At 39.0% G+C, this 20,164-nt stretch overlaps 1 protein-coding gene and 1 pseudogene across 1 annotated transcript in view; both read left to right on the top strand.

The window, feature by feature from the left end:
* The first annotated feature begins 813 nt into the window (after positions 1-813).
* Positions 814-20,164, top strand: part of AEBP2 (AE binding protein 2) — a 61,937-nt gene continuing 42,586 nt past the window's right edge. Inside the window, exon 1 of the mRNA XM_045829643.1 lies at positions 814-1,680. Coding sequence (XP_045685599.1) covers positions 1,022-1,680 — 659 coding nt within the window. The 5' untranslated portion in view covers positions 814-1,021. The remainder of the gene's footprint in view (positions 1,681-20,164) is intronic.
* LOC123812529 lies at positions 11,682-12,177 on the top strand (annotated as a pseudogene).

The following is a 20,164-nucleotide window of genomic DNA, read 5'->3' as shown; positions in this document are numbered from 1 at the left end:
GATCACAGGTAGTTTAAAAACTACCCTTAAATTTCAATTTATATACACATGCTTACTAAAAGGAATAAAACTCAGGAGGGGACATGGAAAGCAAAGATTAGTTCCAAAAGATAAAGGATGAAAATTGACAAAGTATAAACAATTGTATTTTAAAAAGTAGGTATTAGTGGTTAATAAATCTCTATGGAATTTAGAATTCATTGCCTACATGTTAAAAAGTGTGAGTTATGAAATACTTATAAAAAGCTGGAAAAAATGTAGATGTCACTTTAAACTGTGTAAGGATGTCCAAAATTATTTTAAAGGACTCATGAGCCAAAAAGTTTGAAGACATAGAACATTAAAGATGTGCTTGCTCTGAGACTGTGATTTAACTATTCCCCGAGGAAGTCACAGGCAGGTTAGAGTAAAACCTGTGGCTCAGTGTGGTGCATAAGGATTTAGTACCTTGCATTGTGTTATTTATTGCTACTCATTTTAATTGCCTCTCCTCGTAGATTGTAAGCTCACAGAAGACCGGGGACTTGTCCGATTTCTGGCTGTGTGCCTGTCCCCTGGGGACACTCCCCAAACACCCCCGGAAGTAATGACTTTCTCATGAGAACTCGGAGGGCTGTTAAAATCCCCGACCCGCACTCAGGTTTTCGTTCTGCGTGTCCCGCCCGCTGCGAGGCCGGGAAAGCGTGGGAAGGCCTGAAGGAAACTCTGAGCCCTCTGCGGGAGGGGAGGGGTGGGGCGGGGCGGAGGCCAAGCCCGGACCCTGGTGGGGGTGCGGGCGCGGAACCCGCGGCCGGGGGAGGTGCCACTTCGCGTCTCCGCGCAGGCGCGCAGCTGTCTCCGCGTGTGTGCTGTCCCCGCGCGGGCTCCGTAGCGCGTGTGTAGGCTGACGCAGCTCGCGGGCCCTCCTCTTGCTCTGCAGCGGCGTCGGCCGAGTTTTGGGCGTTTGGGAGGGGGCTAGGGAGCCAGAGTCGAGAGAGGGAGGCGGCGGCGGCCGGGAGGAGGAGGAGGAGCAGGCGCCGCCATGGCCGCCGCTATCACCGACATGGCCGACCTGGAGGAGCTCTCCCGCCTGAGCCCTCTGCCCCCTGGCAGCCCCGGCTCAGTGGCTCGGGGCCGGGCTGAGCCCCCCGAGGAGGAGGAGGAAGAGGAGGAAGAGGAAGAGGAGGCGGAGGCCGAGGCTGTGGCGGCGCTGCTGCTGAACGGCGGTGGGGGCGGTGGAGGCGGCGGCGGAGTGGGGGGCGGCGAGGCGGAGACGATGTCGGAGCCGAGCCCCGAGAGCGCCAGCCAGGCCGGGGAGGATGAGGACGAGGACGAGGAGGAGGACGAGGAGGACGAGAGCAGCAGCAGCGGCGGTGGCGAGGAGGAGAGTAGCGCTGAGAGCCTGGTGGGCAGCAGCGGCGGGAGCAGCAGCGACGAGACACGCTCGCTGAGCCCCGGCGCAGCCAGCAGTAGCAGCGGGGATGGGGACGGCAAGGAGGGCCTGGAGGAACCCAAGGGACCGCGGGGCAGCCAGGGCGGCGGCGGGGGCGGCAGCAGTAGCAGCAGCGTCGTCTCCAGCGGCGGCGACGAGGGCTACGGGACCGGGGGAGGCGGAAGCAGCGCGACCTCCGGGGGCCGGCGAGGCAGCTTGGAGATGTCGTCGGATGGGGAACCCCTCAGCCGCATGGACTCGGAGGACAGGTAGGTGCCCTGAAGCGCTTCCCTTCTCTTGCACTCCTGGGCCAAGGGGACTTTTTGCTGAGATCCCCCTGTTCCCCGAATCCTCGGCCCCTCCCCCAGGCTCTCAACTCGGAAATCTCTCCCGGCCGCCCCGCCCCTCTGGCTGCGGATAGCGGCTTCAAACTCTCAAACCATTTTCCCCCCAACTCCCCTTTCCGCGTCCTCTTTCCCCTTGGCTCTGCAGTCCGTACAGACCTAAGGACAGCTCTAACTCGGAAAGAACCCCCACAGTAGGCCCAGATCCTCTGTCGGAGCTGAAGAGGCCCTTGATGTACACACCTCAGTACACAAGGTTAGCTTCCACCGTGTTCGCGAACACTTGTCAGAACTAGAATTGACAAGTGTTTTCCAACATGGCTGGTTTCGCTTGGATTTAACAGAACTTCCCCGTTCAGGGAGGAGACCCCAACTATCACTCTTCTCTACTTAGGAAAGACTGTTCGTTTATAATTAATCAGTGTTTCCAGAATAACTCCTGTGTACTCGTTAGTAAGGTCTCCAAAGTGATTTAAATAACTTCTATTTGTTTTGTGATCATATCCGAAAGAAAGTTTAAAACGAACAAATCATTGTAGAAAAGGAAAATGAATTGATGGCTTTTAAAATAACTTTGCGGAATGAAGTAGAGTTGGAATCGGAACAAAATACAGTCTTTAAGGTACAGTGTAGTTTGTGATTTAATATCTGTTTAGTAATGCTTCAATTTGAGAGTTACGATTTGAGATGATAGTATTTAAAGTCATGTACTGGAGAGATCTCTGAAGGAATTAGCATTTTTCTGAAGTTTGGGAAAGCTGACAAATGAGCCTCATTTTTTCGGGACATTACAATTTTGCAGTAGTATGTTTCAATTCTTACTACTACTTTTGATCTCTTTGGAAAACTTCATACTTTAATTGGTTTTTAATGTACTTCTGAAAAACTACTTGATGCATATGATGCTGCTAAAATATAATAGCATTTATTTTGTTAATGTTTTGATGAGCAGTAGAATTTTCAGCAATTGATATTGACTTGGGTTTAAAATTCTTAAGTATTCTGAAGTGATAGGAATTTTCGTTGTTAACTGATAAAAATGAACACTTTGCTTTAAATTGAATGTAGTAATATGGAATGCAACGCCTAAATATTTGGGAGGTACAGTGCTAGAATCTGGCACTTTAATGTCTAGGTCAGACATCTGGGATGGGGTCAAATGGACTGTACGGACCTTAGAAAAATTGTACAGAATTGTACAGGCATGGCAGGAAGGAGAATGCCTTTGAGAAAATTAAAAATTGATGTGAACTGCACAATGAAGCATGTGTTATTTATCATTTTGTTATATCCTCCTTCATTGGTACTGGTAGATATTTGAAAGTTGATATAGTTTCCACAGTTTTATTTACTTAGTGTACACACACACACATTTACATCTGTTCAGCACTGCACAATTTAAGTGTTGCAGTTATTTCATTCTCAACTGTAGTGCAAGATAGGTATTATTGATATTTTCCATTTAACAGATGAAGAAGCAAGTTGAGTGTCTTCCTAAAACAGTAAGTGTAGAATGGTAGTGACGGAGCTGAACAAAGGTTCTTAAGTCTCCTGATATTTCCACTTCACAAGAGTTAGAATAACTCACCTTTAATAACACGCTATGTGTCAGTTTTTATTGTTTCAGGTAGTATCTGTCCCCTGCTTCCTCTTAGGAGACAGTGAATTATTGGATAAGTAATATTTTAGGAAGTGGAGTTTTGGCTTCATTTCATATTTATTAGATATTTGCTTGAGTATCTAATTTTTGCATCATATTCAGAGTGAGGAGTAAGATATTTGTGCCACAAGTCCAAATAAGGTTAAAATTTGATAACTAAGCATACTTGATTTCCTTAATGTTTAAGCATTAGAGACTACAAAATATTGTAGTCATTCTACCAGTTCAGAGTAATAGATTTATCATTTGTATGAAAAGCCTCGAGTTTTAGAGAAACTGGTTGTGGTCTTGATAATTTTAAATCTGTGATGTCCTGTAATGCCCCTTGCTGCCTTTGGAGGTTTTTGTTTTTGTTTTTTAATTTTAAATTTGGAAAGGATTCATGATTCTTACCAACTGCCCTGCAGATTACACCAATCTATGTGAATTTTATAGATTGATTTTTATGGTAGGAAGTCTTTATTTTTGTAACTGATGAAAGGATATTGTGGTTTTAAAGTGCTTTTTAAAAACTCGAGGCAATCCTATCACAACGATTTTATCGTACTGTTTCTTTAGGAGGCCTGTTCAGTTTTTTTCTGTCACTTTGACATTAGATTGTATCTTTGAGTTTAACATATTTTTGAATTTGTTGAAATATCTTAAATATCTTTAACTGTAAGAGCTTCTTTTTGAGAAAGAATTAAGCATAAAGACTTAAATCCTAAAGCTGGTGATCCAAGGTGTCACTTTGTAATCATGTATTGAAGTGTTGTATGGTGAAAAAGTGACTTAATTTATAAAATGATTAAATAACACTTGGTACAAAAAACAGTGATTCTTTTCCCCAGGAGAGAGTTATTCAAAACCAGTGTAAGTGTATTCGTGTGTTTATTTTGGTGAAGTTAGAAAATCTTCAAATTGATAGGTAATTTACTCTTGCTTTGGTTATACAGATAATTGAATTTTCTTAGGGAGAGGATATTTAGTGGTGCAGGAACACTAAAAACTGGTTTTACTTTGAGTCTAAGCTTAAATATTTTTCAAAAAGTTAGCACTTTCTAAGTTAATTACAGAGGCTACACTTTTAGAATTTAAAATGCCTCAAATTTTTTAGTTTACAAATTAGTTCTACCTATTGAATCATTATATGAAAGAACTCTTAGCTTTTTACCTATGTGAGTCGATAATAACGACCTCTATTTTGTGGTTATCTCTTTTATATTTTGTTCCCAGCCCCCTACTAGAATATGAGCCATGACTTAAGATAAAGCTAAGACCTCTTTTAGCCACTTTTATCAGCCTTTTGGGATAAAGGTACTTGTCAAGTGAAAAATGCATGTAAGGATGGAGTGATAGGGAAGGGTATATAGTGTGTACTTGAAATGCTCAGCAAAGGCCACCGGCCTTACAATTTTGTGAATCAGAATTTGGATTTTCAACCTTCTGGGTTGCAAACTTGGAGGTATAATTAAGATTGCTTTGACACTGGGAAGACAGACATTGCCCAATTTCCCTGGACTGGGAAGATCTTCCTCTAGTATAGTGGCTAAACTTTTAAATCAGATTAATTCTGGAAGGCTGCATGTTGAGATTATTGTCAAGATTTATTAAGGATCTGTATGTTTGAGGCAATAAAATACTTTTGTGTAAAGTAATATTTTACTCAGTAAAACTTCTTTTTACTATTTACCCCTTTCATCTCTGAAGCAGTCAGCTCTTTATAGTCTCTAGCATTCTTCTTTTTAGCTACCCTTTTGATCAAGTTTAGGGAAAAGTTTCTAATAGGTCTCAGTTTTCATGATAATTATAATTATCATGAAACATTGTAATGCTCAGTTAAGGAAGGTATGGCAACAGTAAAAAAAAAAAACCAAACAGATTTTGGGACTGAATGTGTATTGAGAGAGATTGTAAGGGGTCATTTTACTTTAGGAAACATTGAAAGTACCTACTTTGTTGGATCAATTAGGGAATTCTATGTGTATTTACTATGTGCAGGACTCTTTAATGGACATTTGTAGGAGTTGGGAAGACAAAATGATTCCCTTTTCATCCATCTTGCATATTGCTGTGAGACTTAATGCTGAGGTGTAGGTTTTGCCATAGCTCCTGGCACAAAACTTCATTGATCTGATGTAAACAAAGTTAGCGATTTCACACCTTGCCTGTTGTATTATTTATTATTGTATAACACAATTTGCTAAAATTTAGCAAATTAAAAGAACAAAGATATATGCCTTTTTAAAAGATTTTATTTATTTTTAGAGAGTGGGGAAGGGAGGGAAAAAGAGAGGGAGAGAAACATCAGTGTGTGCTTGCCTCTTGTGCACCCCCCACTGGGGACCTGGCCTGCTGCAGCCCAGGCAGGTGCCCTGACTGGGAATCAAACTGGCAACCACTTGGTTTGCAGACCGTTGCTCAGTCCGCTGAGCCACACCAGCCAGGACCAAACATTCGTTATAACATACAGCTTCTGAGAGTCAAGAATGGAAAAGCTTAGCTAGGTGGTTCTGGCCTACGGTCTCATGAGTTTGCAGTGAAAGTGTTGGCCAGCACTGCAGCCATATGAAGGATTGATTGGGGCTAGGAATCCTTGCTTTTGGCAGGAGGTCTCGGTTAACTAACCAAGTCAGTATCTCCTTAGGGCTGTTTGTGTGGCCTCATGACATAGGTAGTTTCCCCCAGAGCAAATAACCTGAGAGAGAGCAAGGAAGAAGTCACGGTGCCTTTTTATAATCTAAATACATCTGCATACATCTTCATTGAGCAGATTTTTTCTCATTTTTCTTTTCATTCACAATCTGATACACAATAATTGCTTCAAAAAGATTTTAAAGATTTTACCTACTTTTAGAAAGAGGGGAAGGGAGGGAGCAAGGGAGAGGAACCTCAATAGGGTTGCCTCTCCTACTGGGGACCTGGCTGGTATCCCAAGCATGCGACATAACTGGGAGTAGAACTGTTGACCTTTTGGTTTGCAGGACGATGCCCAACCCACTGAGCCACACCAGCCAGGGCTAATGGCTTCAGATTTTTGATGACTGAGACAACCTTTCAAAACGTCACAGTGAATCCTTTCCTGGCTTTTAAAACTTGGCTTTAATTTTTTCTTTTAATTTGTATTCTCTGTTTTTCCTCTCCTTTTATGGCTCCATTCTATAGTTGGAGGGATGTAGAATATTAATATAAAGAGCCTGTAATCTGGAGACAAAGGGCACAGGTCAGATTTTAGTCTTGTCTATGTTATGATTTTAAGTAATTATCTTTGAGCCTTAGCTCCTCAGCTGTAAAACAGGGTTAGCTTTTACAGTTCTGTGGGTTCTGTGGTCCATATGAATTTCTCTGAACTACTCCTCTGAACTGTTGTGAAGAATCCATGTTATTTGAATGCTTGCTTTATCCTTTTGCTTGTAGAATGGTACATTTGTTAGAGCATGGACTGTTCAGCTTGTTTAGAACTTTGCAGTATTTAACATAGTCCCTTGGATAGGTTGAATACTCAATTACTAGATTTAAATTTAAGTACCAACAATATAATTTCTGTAAAGGAGACTAAATTAGGGCCAGGAATTGGTGCCCTTGGTTGAGTCATTCATTGTATCTGGTATTGATGAGTTTAAGGACAGCTTTGCATGTGAAGTTGTATGCAAAATTAAATACAGCTATTTCTCTGAGAAGATGTCAGCAACTTTTATCAGATTGTCAAGAGTTGGTCTAAGAACTACCTATTTAGAGGATATACAGAGGAGCATAATAGATGTTAAAAAGATTGGACAACTCTGAGATGGAAAGTTTCCATAAAAGCCGTATTTTCAAAACACAATATGGAAATCTGAAATGAATAGTTGCCAGAGGGTTTTAAAAAAGCCATTGTTAGAAGCATTTACTGTTTTACTGTATGAAAGTGCTTCACGTTTTATCAAAGTTAATGGAAAATTTGAAGTTGAGGGAGAAAGTATAGGGAGAGTAGTAGTTAAGAGTGAGATATAAATCAGAATGCTTGGATTTGAAATTTACTTAATCTGGGTGACCATGGGACAGTTACTTAAGTTATTTAATGTCTTAACTGCTATTTCAGGTTTCTCATCTGCAAAAGGAGGACAATAATAGTTCTTTTTCTGTAAGATTGTTTTGGGGGTTACATGTAGAGTATTTGACATGCAATTGATTAAGCATTTACTGTGTGGTAGGTATTTATTTCACAGATGCACATAGAACCTCCATTTTGTGCCAGGTACTATTCTGGATGCTGGGTATACAGCAGTAAATAAAACAAATAATCTGGCCTCCTGGGTGGGAGAGACAGACTGCACAAACGAACTGGTAATAGCTAGTAAAGATCGGCTGTTGTTGTGAAGCAGTATAAGATCTGAAATGCCAAAAAGTAACATACCAACTGTTAAACGTGTGGCAAGTATCTGTGAGTGAGTGCTGCAGAAACTTGCAAAAGGGTGTGCTTGATCAAAATACTTCACACAAGAAAATCTGTTATAATCAATTATTTTAAACATATATAGGGTGGGGCAAAAGGTTTACAGTTGCGTGAGTATGCAGAACAGTTTATTCTTGTATTATTTGTTATTGTATTATTTTCCATAGGAACAATTGTAAGTGTACTTTTGCTCCACCCTGTGTATCTATTCTGTAGTTGACCTAAAAAGCCTCATAATACCTTTTATTTTTATTAGTTTTTAATATGTACGTGAAGCTGCTGATCTATTAGTAAAAAGTTGTGAGGTGTGTTTTCTAGTAATGGTGATGGGTTTGCAGTTACCTAACTACATGTTAAGTTCGTTTTTAGGTCTAGTAGTTTGCATCTGTGAAAATAATAATTGTATTGACCTTAGAACTAAGTGGACAATTTAGGGCATGGGTAGGAAATCAGATTTGTATTTGTATGTTTAAAAATCATGGTTACCATTGTTCCCGGTTCAATGATAAGAAAGAAATGTGATGGTACCTCTCCAGATACTAAGTTTTTTAAAAGGAGACTAAAAAAAATAGGATTCTGTTATTTACTAGTTTATTTGTAAATTTGTGACACAGTACTTTAAAATGGGAGAGTATTGCAATGAATATTGTAATGAATGACTTAGGTTTTGGTGGGAGTGTGGAAGTGGATTTTATGGTTAAGAGAGTGATGAAGAGAAATTTCTAGAAATCCTAAATGAAGCATGTGAAGGAAAGAACACAGCATATTCTGGAGACTTTCCTGCCTAGATCAGAGAATGTGTGTTGGAACTGTGAAATAAAGAATTAATGGCTAAAAGGGGACCTTTCACACCAACACAGGTGCACATGTTTCTCAGTGTACGTTTGTGAATTAGATTCTTTTGCCTCTCTGCTGTTTCTGTCTTTGTAACTGATAGTCATGTTCAGGTCTTACCTTTAACGTTTTCTCAGGCAAACTATTCCTGATTCTTTGTTAGATAAATTGCTAGCACTCTTTAAGTTCTTCTTTGTCCTTATTACAATTTGAATAATTATTTCAGTCTTTCTATCCTGCTATAATGTATGCTCCCTGAGAATAAGAACCCTGTCTATTTTGATCATTCCTCTGTCCGCAGTACCTGGCACAGTGCTTGATACTTATTTTAGGTATTCTTAAGTATGTTTTGGATGAATGATGAAACTTGTGAAACAGGAAAGTTAATTATATGTGGCAAAAGTAGAAAAGGAAGGTTGAGCTGGGAGACCAATTAAGAGGTTAGAGGAATAGTGCAGGTGTTAAATGAAGTACTTGAGCTAGGGAAGAAGTTGGGGAAAAAGTCATAGCTATTCCCCCAACTTTCCTTTGACTCAATTTTAGGAAACTGAGTCAAAGGAAAGAAAAGCTAATTTCCCAAGTTGTCACTAAGACAAATCCTCAGACTATTTCTGAGTAAATATTTCACTCACACTATTTCTGAGTAAAAATTCTTTTCTTGGGGATTTAATTGTACCAATATCTCACCCTTTTTTCCAGACCCATCTATTACTGAAACAACTAAAGGAACACTGGGTAGTAAAAGAACATGAACCTTAAGTCAGGAAGACTTGGGCTATTTTTTTATTTTTAAATATTTTTAATTTTTATTTTTCATTGATTTTAGAGAGAGAGGCAGGAGTAGTAGAGAGAAAGAAATATCTATTGCTTCCCTGCCCATATGCAGCTGGATGGGGAATGGAACCCACAACCTTTTTGGTGTACAAGATGATACTCCAACTAACTGAGCCACCCGGCCTGGGGAAGACTTGGGTTATTTTAATTTAACTTCTCAGAAATATTACTGTAAAATAGGAGAAATATCTTAGTGTTATGAGTAAGTGAGATGGAGTGAAAGGGTCTAGGGCTGTATTTAATTCAGAGTCACCCTCCCATTTCTCATGCATAGACGTGTGAAAAGAATAGTGGGAATAAGTAATCAATATTGTAGTACTGGTTCTACTAGATCCTATTTGCAGGAAATTTGGCAGATCATTTCATATTTCTGAACTTCAGATTCTTTTTCTTAAAAATGAGGGGTTTTGACTGAACAATATAATTTGGAGCTATCCTTTAGACAAACCCAGAATGTTGCACATGTAGCTTTGTCATATTCAGGACTTCAAAGATACTTGAGTTCAAAAATCACTGGAATTCTAATTTAAAATACCCATTTCTGTTTGTCTTCTCTGGGCTCTAACACTTTTAAGATTAAAATCAGGTCCTATTTATCTTTATACTTCCAGCACATACTGCCTCCACTCATATATTACACTGCCTATGTTAATTCACTAACTCAGTACTTGCTTGACTTCAACTGAATTCTGATATACCTTATACACATTTATTCTTTCTCATTGCCATTAGTGTGGCTGCATGAAACAAGGATAACCATTTGCTTTATGTGTTCCCCCAGTTTTTTAAAACGTATGTGGAAACATTTGAAAAAAGTTGTGATTATTTGAATAATTTTAAAAAGCAGGCTTCCCCAACAAAAATTTGCATATTATTTTAGGAGGAAATTACTACCTGCTTTGCTTAAGACTCAGATTCTAGAGCTTACTGACAGGGTTTTAAGAAGTGCAGCTCTTTGTATCCTCATCAACAACCAGTGAGGTGAGGAAGTGCACAGAGATTATAACTTGCCCAAGTTACATAGCTCCTTGAGAATGTGCCGTTCTGGCCCTAAATGTGTGGTTTTAGCTGCTGTACTGCCTTTGTGACTGTTTAGCAACCTTGACTGGGGAAGTTTCATTAAAATCATATAAATAAGTAGCTCTTTAAATTTTTAACCTTTCTCATTTGCAAATTATTTATATATGTATTTATTGACCTTATTTTCATTTCTAGTATTTATATACATATAGATTATAGCCTAGATCCCTCTTAAGACTGAACTATGGATGTTAGTTTTTAAGTGTTGTAGTTATTTAGTTTTAAGGGGAATGAAAAGTCTTTTTTTTAAAGATTTATTTATTTATTTATTTTTAGAGAGGTAAGGGAGGGAGAAAGAGAGAGAGAGAGAAACATCAATGTGTGGTTGCTGGGGGCCGTGGCCCACAACCCAGGCATGTGCCCTGACTGGGAATCGAACCTGCGACATTTTGGTTCGCAGTCCGCGCTCAGTCCACTGAACTATGCCAGCCAGGGATGAAAAGTCTTTATTGACATATTATTTTTGGAACACTTTTGAAGTCCTTGACTTGCTTTCTTCTTTTCATTTATATTTTGAGATTCTAGAAATATGAAGTGTTACCAATTCAAGAAAACACATAGAAGGGTATTAGTATATTTCAGTAAGTACATTTGCTAGTTTGTTTCTAAATTATAAAAGTTTTTACCATTACTTTTTGTAAATATCTGTTAAGGTGCTGTGAATGAATCAGCACTAGACTTTTTAGTGCTTTCAATTCATGTTGGCAGTCATTCAAACAAGTCTTGAGGTGCTGAGCCCTGCTGCAGTCATTAAAAATTTTTTTTTCACCTTCACCCAAGGACATGCTTACTGGTTTTAGAGAGAGAAGGAAGGGAGGGAAGGGGGAAGAGAGAAAGAAGGAAAGAGAAAGAAAGAAACAAACATTGATGTGAGAGAGGAACATTGATCAGAGAAACATTGATCGGTTGCTGGGATTGAACCTGCAACCTAAGCATGTACCTTGATTGGGAATTGAACCCATGACCTTTAGGTTTAAAGGACGATGCTTCAACCAACTGAGCCACACTAGCCAGAGTTCGTGTAGTCGTATTTGTTAGAAATATTTTTATAATTTAATACTAACTTTAAAAAAAACAGTGAATATGTGACTGCTTCCATATAAAATGGGAGTTGTGCCCCTTTCCTCAGCTGCTACTAAGGTCCTCCCTGCTTCCCAGGAAGCTAAGGCCGTATTGGGGTAAGGCCCTTACTTCACTCAGCAACTAGCACCACTCCTGGCAGCGCTTGCCCAGCACTCGCCCACACCATGGCCTCTGTCGTAGACTTTCCTGCAGCTCACCTGCATTTACTCAGCCCTTATCCTGCGCTTTGGTGAGGTGATGGTGAGGGAGGATAAGATCAATGCCCTCATTAAAGCAGCTGATGTAAATGTTGAACCTTTCCAGCCAGGCTTGTTTGCAAAGGCCCTGGCCAATGTCAACATTGGGAGCTTCCTCTGCAGTGTAGGGGCTGGAGGACCTGCCCCAGCAGCTAGTACTACACCAGCAGGAGGTCCTGCCCCTCCACTGCTGCTGCCCCAGCTGAGGAAAAGAAAGTGGAAGCAAAGCAGAAGAATCTCAGGAGTCTGATGATGACATGAGCTTCAGTCTTTTTGATTAAACCTGTTTTGTAACACATTTAATAAAAAGCTAAACTCTATTAAAAAATTAGGAGAGTTGCTTTTCATAGCATACTTTTTTTAACATACCATCTTTGCATGTGTAGGCATTTTTCTGCAAATCTTTTTAAGAAGGTAAAAGATAACTCCTTATATATAGTGTAATTGTCTTGAAGTAAAATGTTTCTAGTATTAGTCTTTTTGAAGATAATTGCTTGCTGATCTGTTAAGCTGAATGAAAAATGTGGGTGGAGTCATCTTAAAGGGCAATAGACTAAACAAATTTAAAATAATGTGCACAGTGCATAGTGGTGGTATAAGAATGCAACCTACTTGTTTTCCACAGGCTGTCTTTCATCACTGTTGCATAAAGTCCCCTTTGGCCAATTTAGTGAACGCTGCTGGGTCTTGGGGGAAAATCTTATGTCTTTCTTTATTCACAGAAATAATTGTGGGGATAGAGAGTAGTCTTTTTCTTGATTAGGAAACTCCATTTTACCTTTTTAAGTTACAGTGATAATGGTTTGGAATTACAGTAATAATAGTAATAATAATATTCTGGTTTTGACTAATGATTTTTAGTGTGCCTCCAATTGATTTTGATGGTTATCTCATGTGACAGAGCCACATATTTTACTTGCCTTAAAATCGTACTTACATATGTCACTAAAAACTGAACATATGATATGCAACACACTAGCTAGGTTTAGTTTACTCTAAATGAGATGTTTATAGGTGATTCATAGTATAGACCAACCAGGTCATAAGGAAGCAGACTTCCTTCCACCTTAGTTGAGTAGGAAAGGCCTTGGGGAAATCTGACTTGTGTGTATATAGCACATGTAGTAAAGTAGGCATTTTCTCTTTATTTTTTCCCCCTAATTCTCTTCCAGTTTAAAGACCTAAAATCCTGAAGCACCACAGCATTTTGGAAGACAAAACCAGTTGGCCATAGAGAAATCTGATGTGACTTTAAATTCCTTAATCTCATTTAAGATCAATTTCATAAGTTAATTTTGTTCTTCATAAATAAAAACTAAAATGACTGCTTTTTTGTCTCTGAGATGAATATTTGGAGTTGGATTTTATGTTGACACTGTTAGGCTCAAGATCTGTTTCAGTTCTAAATTTGGGACAAGTTCTACCTTAGGGTAGTGTTGCTTTCTATGACTGACCTTGAATTAATTTTTTATGAGGCTAAATGACTTGTAGGAGTCATATTTAATAGTTTATTTTGTTACTAAAACTATTTGCCCAGATAAGTCAAATTATATGTAAATGTTAAATATTGTTTGTGTGCGTGCCATTGATGTGCAAAAGCAAAGCAAAAATTTCTTGTGTGTGTATACCAGATGAAACTGAGTGCCAGTTATTTTGATGTATAATATTGGCTGCATTTCAGTATTTCTTAAATACCCACATTTATAAATGTGGCAATTAAATTTTTTGGCATAAATGAGTTGTTCTTGCATGACTTCGGGCAAGTCTAGTCATTTTTGTGTCCCAGTCTCTCTCATCTCATTTGGTTGTAAACATTAAATGAGTTAGTGCATGTCAAGTATTGTTCCAGTTAGTATGGCTGCATGACAATCAGCTCTGACATTTAATGGTTCAAAACAATGATTTTCCTTACAGATCTACAATCTGAGGAGGATTTGGCCCGGTTAGATCATTCCTTCTTCACTTGGTGACAGTTTGGAGCAGTGTAAAGGCTGGAGACTGCAATCACCAGAAAACTCACTAATGTATCTGTCATCTCTGTGGTTGTTGGGCTGAGAAGACTCAAACAGCTGGGCACTAGCACAGCTGTGGTTCCCCTATATCTCTCTCTATCGCTGTGTACTTTGCTTACAATATTTCTTCTGCTTGGTGGCTTCAGAGGAGTCATACTGCATTACATGGTAGTTCAGGGCCCCCAAATTGTGTGTTCTGAGAGACAGCCAGGCTGAAGCTGTATTGCTTTTGTGACTTAGCCTTAGTAATCTGGTAGTACCATAACTGTAGTAGTCTCTGGCCTGCTCTGATTTAAGGGGAAGCAATATAAACTCCCCTTGATGCCATATTGTAAGAAGATGATGTGGGAGGGTGTAAAATATGGGTGTAGCTATCTTCAGAAAATATAGTCTTACCCAAGCACATAGAACAACTCAAAACATACAGCAAATAGTAAGCTGCTATGATATAGAATGGGAAGTCAGCACAGAGTGGTGTAGCTCAGTGGGTTGGACGTGGTCCTGCAAACCAAAAGGTCAAGGGTCACGGGTTCTATTCTGGGTCAGGGCACTTGTTTGGGTTGTAGACCAGGTCCCCAGTTGGGGGTGTGAGAAGCAACCAGTAAATGTTTCCCTGCCTTTCTTCCTCCCTTCCCCTCTCTAAAAATAAATAAATGCATCTTTAAAAAAAAGAATGGGAAGTCAGATTTAGAGTGTCTTTTGTGATACACATTTTGATGTAGTAAGATACATTATCCCACTTTTTCCTTAAGAGAAAGTCATAAAATGTAATAGGCAGTTTATAGTTTTCTTTTTTTTTTTTAATATTTATTTATTTTTAGAGAGGAGGAAAAGAGGGAGAAAGAAAGGGAGAGAAACATCAATGTGTGGTTGCCTTTCACGCACCCCCCCACTGGGGGCCTGGCCTGTAACCCAGGCATGTGCCCGACAGGGAATCGAACCTGCAACCCTTTGGTTCTCAGGCCCATGCTCAATCCACTAAGCCACACCAGCCAGGGCTACAGTTTTCTTAAAGGAACCTCTTTCTTTTAATGGTTAAGTTTTAGCTTTTAATTCCTTTGCCAATGCCCAGAATAAGGAGCAGGGCACAAGATGATTGTCCACTTCAACAAATGGGTGTGAGAAATGGTGTGGGTAACTCAGGTAAAGAGTTTCACACTCAAAAGTGAATAATATCTGGTATACAACTTCAGACTTTTTAAAAATATAAAATCCTCTTAAATGCTTTCCGCTGTTTTGAATTTTAACCTTTAATAATTTTGATTGTAAATATATGGGAGAAACAGAAGAAACTTCTGAGTAGAGAGTGGCAATTTCTAATGGATGAAAGGAACATTGCCTGTTAGCCAAAAAAAACCAGATTACCTTGTTATATGATTATATTAGGACTCTCCTGTGTGTGATTATTTTGTTTATCTACAGTTTGATAAATACTTTGAAAACTATTTACATAGTATACTTCTATCACAAGCTTATAATCAATGACAAAACTAATTTTATAATACCCTGTTAAATATTCCTTAGACTAGTAGAGTTACTGTTCCCTTATTTCATGACACTTTTCTTCATTCTGTATGGAAGACCATGTTCCTTTTTTTTTTTTTAAAGATTTTATTTGTTTTTAGAGGAAGAAAGAGTGGGAGATAAATATTGATTGGCTCCCTGTCATATGTACCCCAACCAGGGACTGAGCCTGTAACCCAGGCATTTGCACTGACCAGGAATTGAACCGGCAACCTTTCACTTTTCAGGTCCATGCCTAAGCAGCTGAGCCACACTGGTCATCGCAACCATATTCCATTCTTAAACCATTAGAATTATAGAGTATTTGTTTTTATAATAATTAAGATACAAATTATGAACCTGAAGACTTTCTAAAGGTTATGCTTTTCATTGATAGAACAAAATAAAACAACCTGCTCCATTAGAGAATAGGGAGGTTCTTTTGTGGAACCTCAGTAACTTCCAGATCCTGAAGAAAGTGGTTAGATGCCACGCTTGTACTGTTTTCCTGCTACTTTCTTTGTTTATGGTACAGTTTATTCTTTCTGCCACTTTATATATAAGGTAGCTCAGTGGTTTCTAAACTTTTACTGGGAAATGCTATCCATTTCATAGTAATTTGGCAATTTCTAGGTCTGTGACTGAGAAAATAAACAATCTAAAAACAATATATAGACTTTGAGTAGTCAATGAAACTTTTTCCCAAATGAAGTTTTATATGGAATGCCAATGCAGAAGACACATTAAAATGGCATTTTATTAGTATTTTTATAGGTTTAAAAATTTTGTATTAATTTATAAAGTCAGAAGAGTAAAGCATTTAGATGAATTTAGATTTTATTTATTTTTTAGAGAGAAGGGAAGGGAGGAAGAGAAACATCGATATATAAGAGGAGGTTACCTCTTGCATGTCCCTAATGGAGGACCTGGTCTGCAGCCCAGACATGTGCCCTGACTGGGAATCGAACTGGCCACTTTTGGTTCATAGGCCAGCACTCAGTGCACTGAGCCACACTGGCCAGGGCTCAGCTCTTTTTTAAAGTTAGACATTTGACTAGCCTGGAAATCATTTCAAAGCAGGGGGAAGAAGAGAAGGACCAAGAAAAATCCACAGCACAAACGAATTTCCTCACAGATAGCTGAAAAGACTGCAGATAAAGCTGTTTCTGCCCATTTGACCTCAGAATGGATGTCCCTCAGAATAAAATAAAAATATTTCAGGTCAGAAACATACTTTTCCATTCAAGAGACATTTAATCTTTGCTCCTTATATAGTCTGGAACAGTGGTTCTCAAACATTTTCCTATTAATGATACTTTGCTTTCTTAAATATTGAGGAATATGACTTATATATCAATAAAGCTGTTAAAAGAGTTATTGAAGAATCTAAAGAGCTTTTGTTTATATTGGTTATGTTTATCACTATAACAGAATTAGAAATTAAAACCAAGAACTTATAAAGACATTAATTTAAAAATAAACCTATTATATGTAACCTAAGCAGTATTCTTTTTAATGTAAAAGTAATTTTTCCAATTAAAGATATGGAAGTGACATTGTTTTATATTTAATGCCTTTAAGGTCTGGCTTAATAGCTAGTTTCTTTAAAGATTTTATTTATTTATTTTTAGAGAGGGAAGGGAGGGAGGGAGGGAGAGACAGACAGACAGACAGACAGACATCAATGTGCGGTTGCTGGGGGTTATGGCCTGCAACCCAGGAATGTACCCTGGCTGGGAATCGAACCTGGGACACTTTAGTTCCCAGCCCGCGCGCTCAATCCACTGAGCTACGCCAGCCAGGGCTTAATAGCTAGTTTCTTATATATGTGCTTCTGCATTCAGTCTGTTGCAGTGAATTAGGTTGGTTGAACTTTGTGAAGAAAATTTGGCCCTATACAGATATTTAGTAGAGAAGGAAGGAGTATTTTAATAGCCATTTCAGATAATTTTGTGGCTATTTGATAATATGCCAAAACTTGACAAGCGATATCTGCAATGTGGACTCTGAAATGATATCAGCAATTTTTTTTTCTTCTGTTAAACTGAGACCATGGTCTTGTCCTTCTTCATCATGATAACATAACATCTGTGTATTATTTCCTCTGCTTCTGTATCTTGTTATTTAGCAAGCATTTTTTTTTAAAGATTTTATTTATTTTTAGAGAGGGTAAAGGAGGGACAAAGAGAGGGAGAGAAATATCAATGTGTGGTTGCCTCTCACATGCCCCCTACAGGGGACCTGGCCTACAACCCAGGCATGTGCCCTGACTGGGAATTGAACCAGCAACCCTTTGGAACATAGGCCAGCACTCAATCCACTGAGCCATACCAGCCAAGGCAGCAAGCAGATCTTTACTTCTCAATGTTGGCATCCTTTTCGGCCATGGCCAAGTCCACCAAGCAGATGTTTCGCTTGGCAGTAATTTGAGTTCTTAAAGAAGTGGCTATTCTTGTATGTATGAATGAGTTGGCCCTTAGTTGGTTTCCTAAGGGAAGCCATTTCTGTAAATTCCATATAGTTAGCACTCTAGATGTTGGGGTAGCAAACTGTGATCTGCCAAATGGTTTCTTAACAAGGTCCATGGAAAAGTGGAGAAAGGGAATATTTAGGAGAGGACATGAAAATATCTCATCTCCTTTCCTAAATATTTCACTGGATTCTCTAACAGTGTGTGTGCATGTATATTTATTTTTTGAAACTTAATGGGTTTTCCGTTGTCACAGAGAGTGTGTGTGTATGCAAATGCTTTAGTTTATTATTCTATGAGATAATTCCTTTAGCTTGGTTAGTCTCAGTTGGATAATAATAGTGAAAGAGATCTTTTAGAGTTTGCTACTTAAAATGTAGCAGCAGCATCAAGCAGATAGATGCTTGTTAAACATATATTGTGCTGGCCAAAAGATCTGTATTTTTTTCCCATAAAATAAGACACATTTTTCATTTTCACCAATAACTTTATTGATTTGGATATTTTGATTATGTTGGTTATCTCCCATGTGGTATAACATTGATTATTCTCAATTAATGCCTTGATTTGATTGCTATCAACTTCAACTGGTCTACAGGATCAGGAGCCTCATCATTCATCGAGAAATCTCCACAAAACTTCGCAAACCACTTTTGACGTGTTTGATCGGTCACAGCACCTTCTCCATACACCACACAAATCTTTTTTGCATTTCAATTGCACTTTACCTTTCTTGAAAGAATAAAGCACAATATGCCAAAATATATTTTCTTCCATCTTCAATATTAAAATGGCTAACAATAATTCACCAATTTTGATTTTTTTAAAAAAACGCAGGCTGACAGAACAGCTGTCACAATACAGTTTAACACACTTGTCTTGAGTGAAGTTCAACTCAACAAAGTGCTGCTAGAGCCATCTTACGTAATGAGCTTTTTGGCCAATCCATTAGTATCTCAGGTCCTACCCTAACCCACTGAATAAATCTGCAATTAATAAGATCTCAGGCGATTCATATATATATGTTAGTTTGAGAATCACCATTTTAGATGATTGAAACTATCTGAACAGTGTGAATGCTTTTTCTGGCTCAGGTTTTTTTCCAAATGCCAGGCTGCTTTTGTTCACATTTTACAGAATCAGTACGTGTTCACTGGTAAAAAGAACTGATTGAAAATTTTTAATATATGTATGATTCTAGAAATTGTATAAGATCAGGCGGAACATTACTTTTTAGTTCTGCTCATCTTGTTATGTTACTGTTAGAGGAAGAAGGATACTACTTTCTGTGAAATCTCTATCTAGCTTAGGATCCTGTCAAAATCAGAAATCACCTGTAACTTGTCTCCTGTGCTCCCCTGTGTTAGGGCTGTTGCCTTCATTAGTCTGTAGAGTGGAGGGAATTGCTGATTGCAGCATGGATCTGGGGCCAAGAGGGAGCCTTTGGGTATAGGATTGGACACTTCCTAGAAGTTGGAGATTTTAAGAGGGGTTGTGAAGCAGGACTGCAGTTGGTCCTGCTCAGCTATGGGAAGCTCTGTGTGGAGGCGGTACATAGTGTGAAGTGTCTGTCAAGTCTTCCAGGGCATGGGACCTGTCCCTTATCTATGCTATTGCATTCGTACCTTAGTTGCCAATGATGACAGAGTTCATGCTTTTAACACCTGTATTATACTGTCCTCTCTTTTTTTTAAATCCTCACCTGAGAACATGCCCATTGATTTAAGAGAGTGGGAAATGGAGGGGGAGAGAGAAACATCAGTTGGTTGCCTCTCATACATGCCCCAACTGGGGGCAGAACCTGTGACCTACACTTGTGCCCTGACCAGGAATTGAACCTGTGACCTTTGGTTCACAGGAGGATGCTTCAACCATCTGAGCCACACCAGCCAACGCTATACTGTCCTGTTACTAGGATGTATATTCAAATGAAGTACTGTTTTTTAAGTGAGTGAAATTGCACATAGACTGATTAAACAATGCTTTTAGTGTTCATAGATTTTTTTTAAATTGATTTTTACATATGTAGAGAGACGTCAGTTTGTTGTTCCATTTATTTATGCATTTATTGGTTGATTCTTGTATGTGCCCTGACTGGGGATCAAAGCCACAACCTTGGAATACGGGAATATCATTCTAACCAACTGAGCAACTTGGCCAGGGCCTTTTCATAGATATTTGGATTTGTCAAATTTCCATTCAGTAATAAACTGAATGCTAAACACTGTGTAGATAGACTCTATATTGCTAATTGGGTTTATCATAAGTATATGAGTCTCTTGA

This window comes from Phyllostomus hastatus, unplaced genomic scaffold, assembly GCF_019186645.2.
Source record: "Phyllostomus hastatus isolate PE091 unplaced genomic scaffold, TTU_PhHast_1.1 phas_scaffold_93, whole genome shotgun sequence".
Taxonomy (NCBI): domain Eukaryota; kingdom Metazoa; phylum Chordata; class Mammalia; order Chiroptera; family Phyllostomidae; genus Phyllostomus; species Phyllostomus hastatus.
The sequence above is the reverse complement of the archived record's forward strand: the minus strand, read 5'-3'. Positions and strand labels throughout refer to the sequence as shown.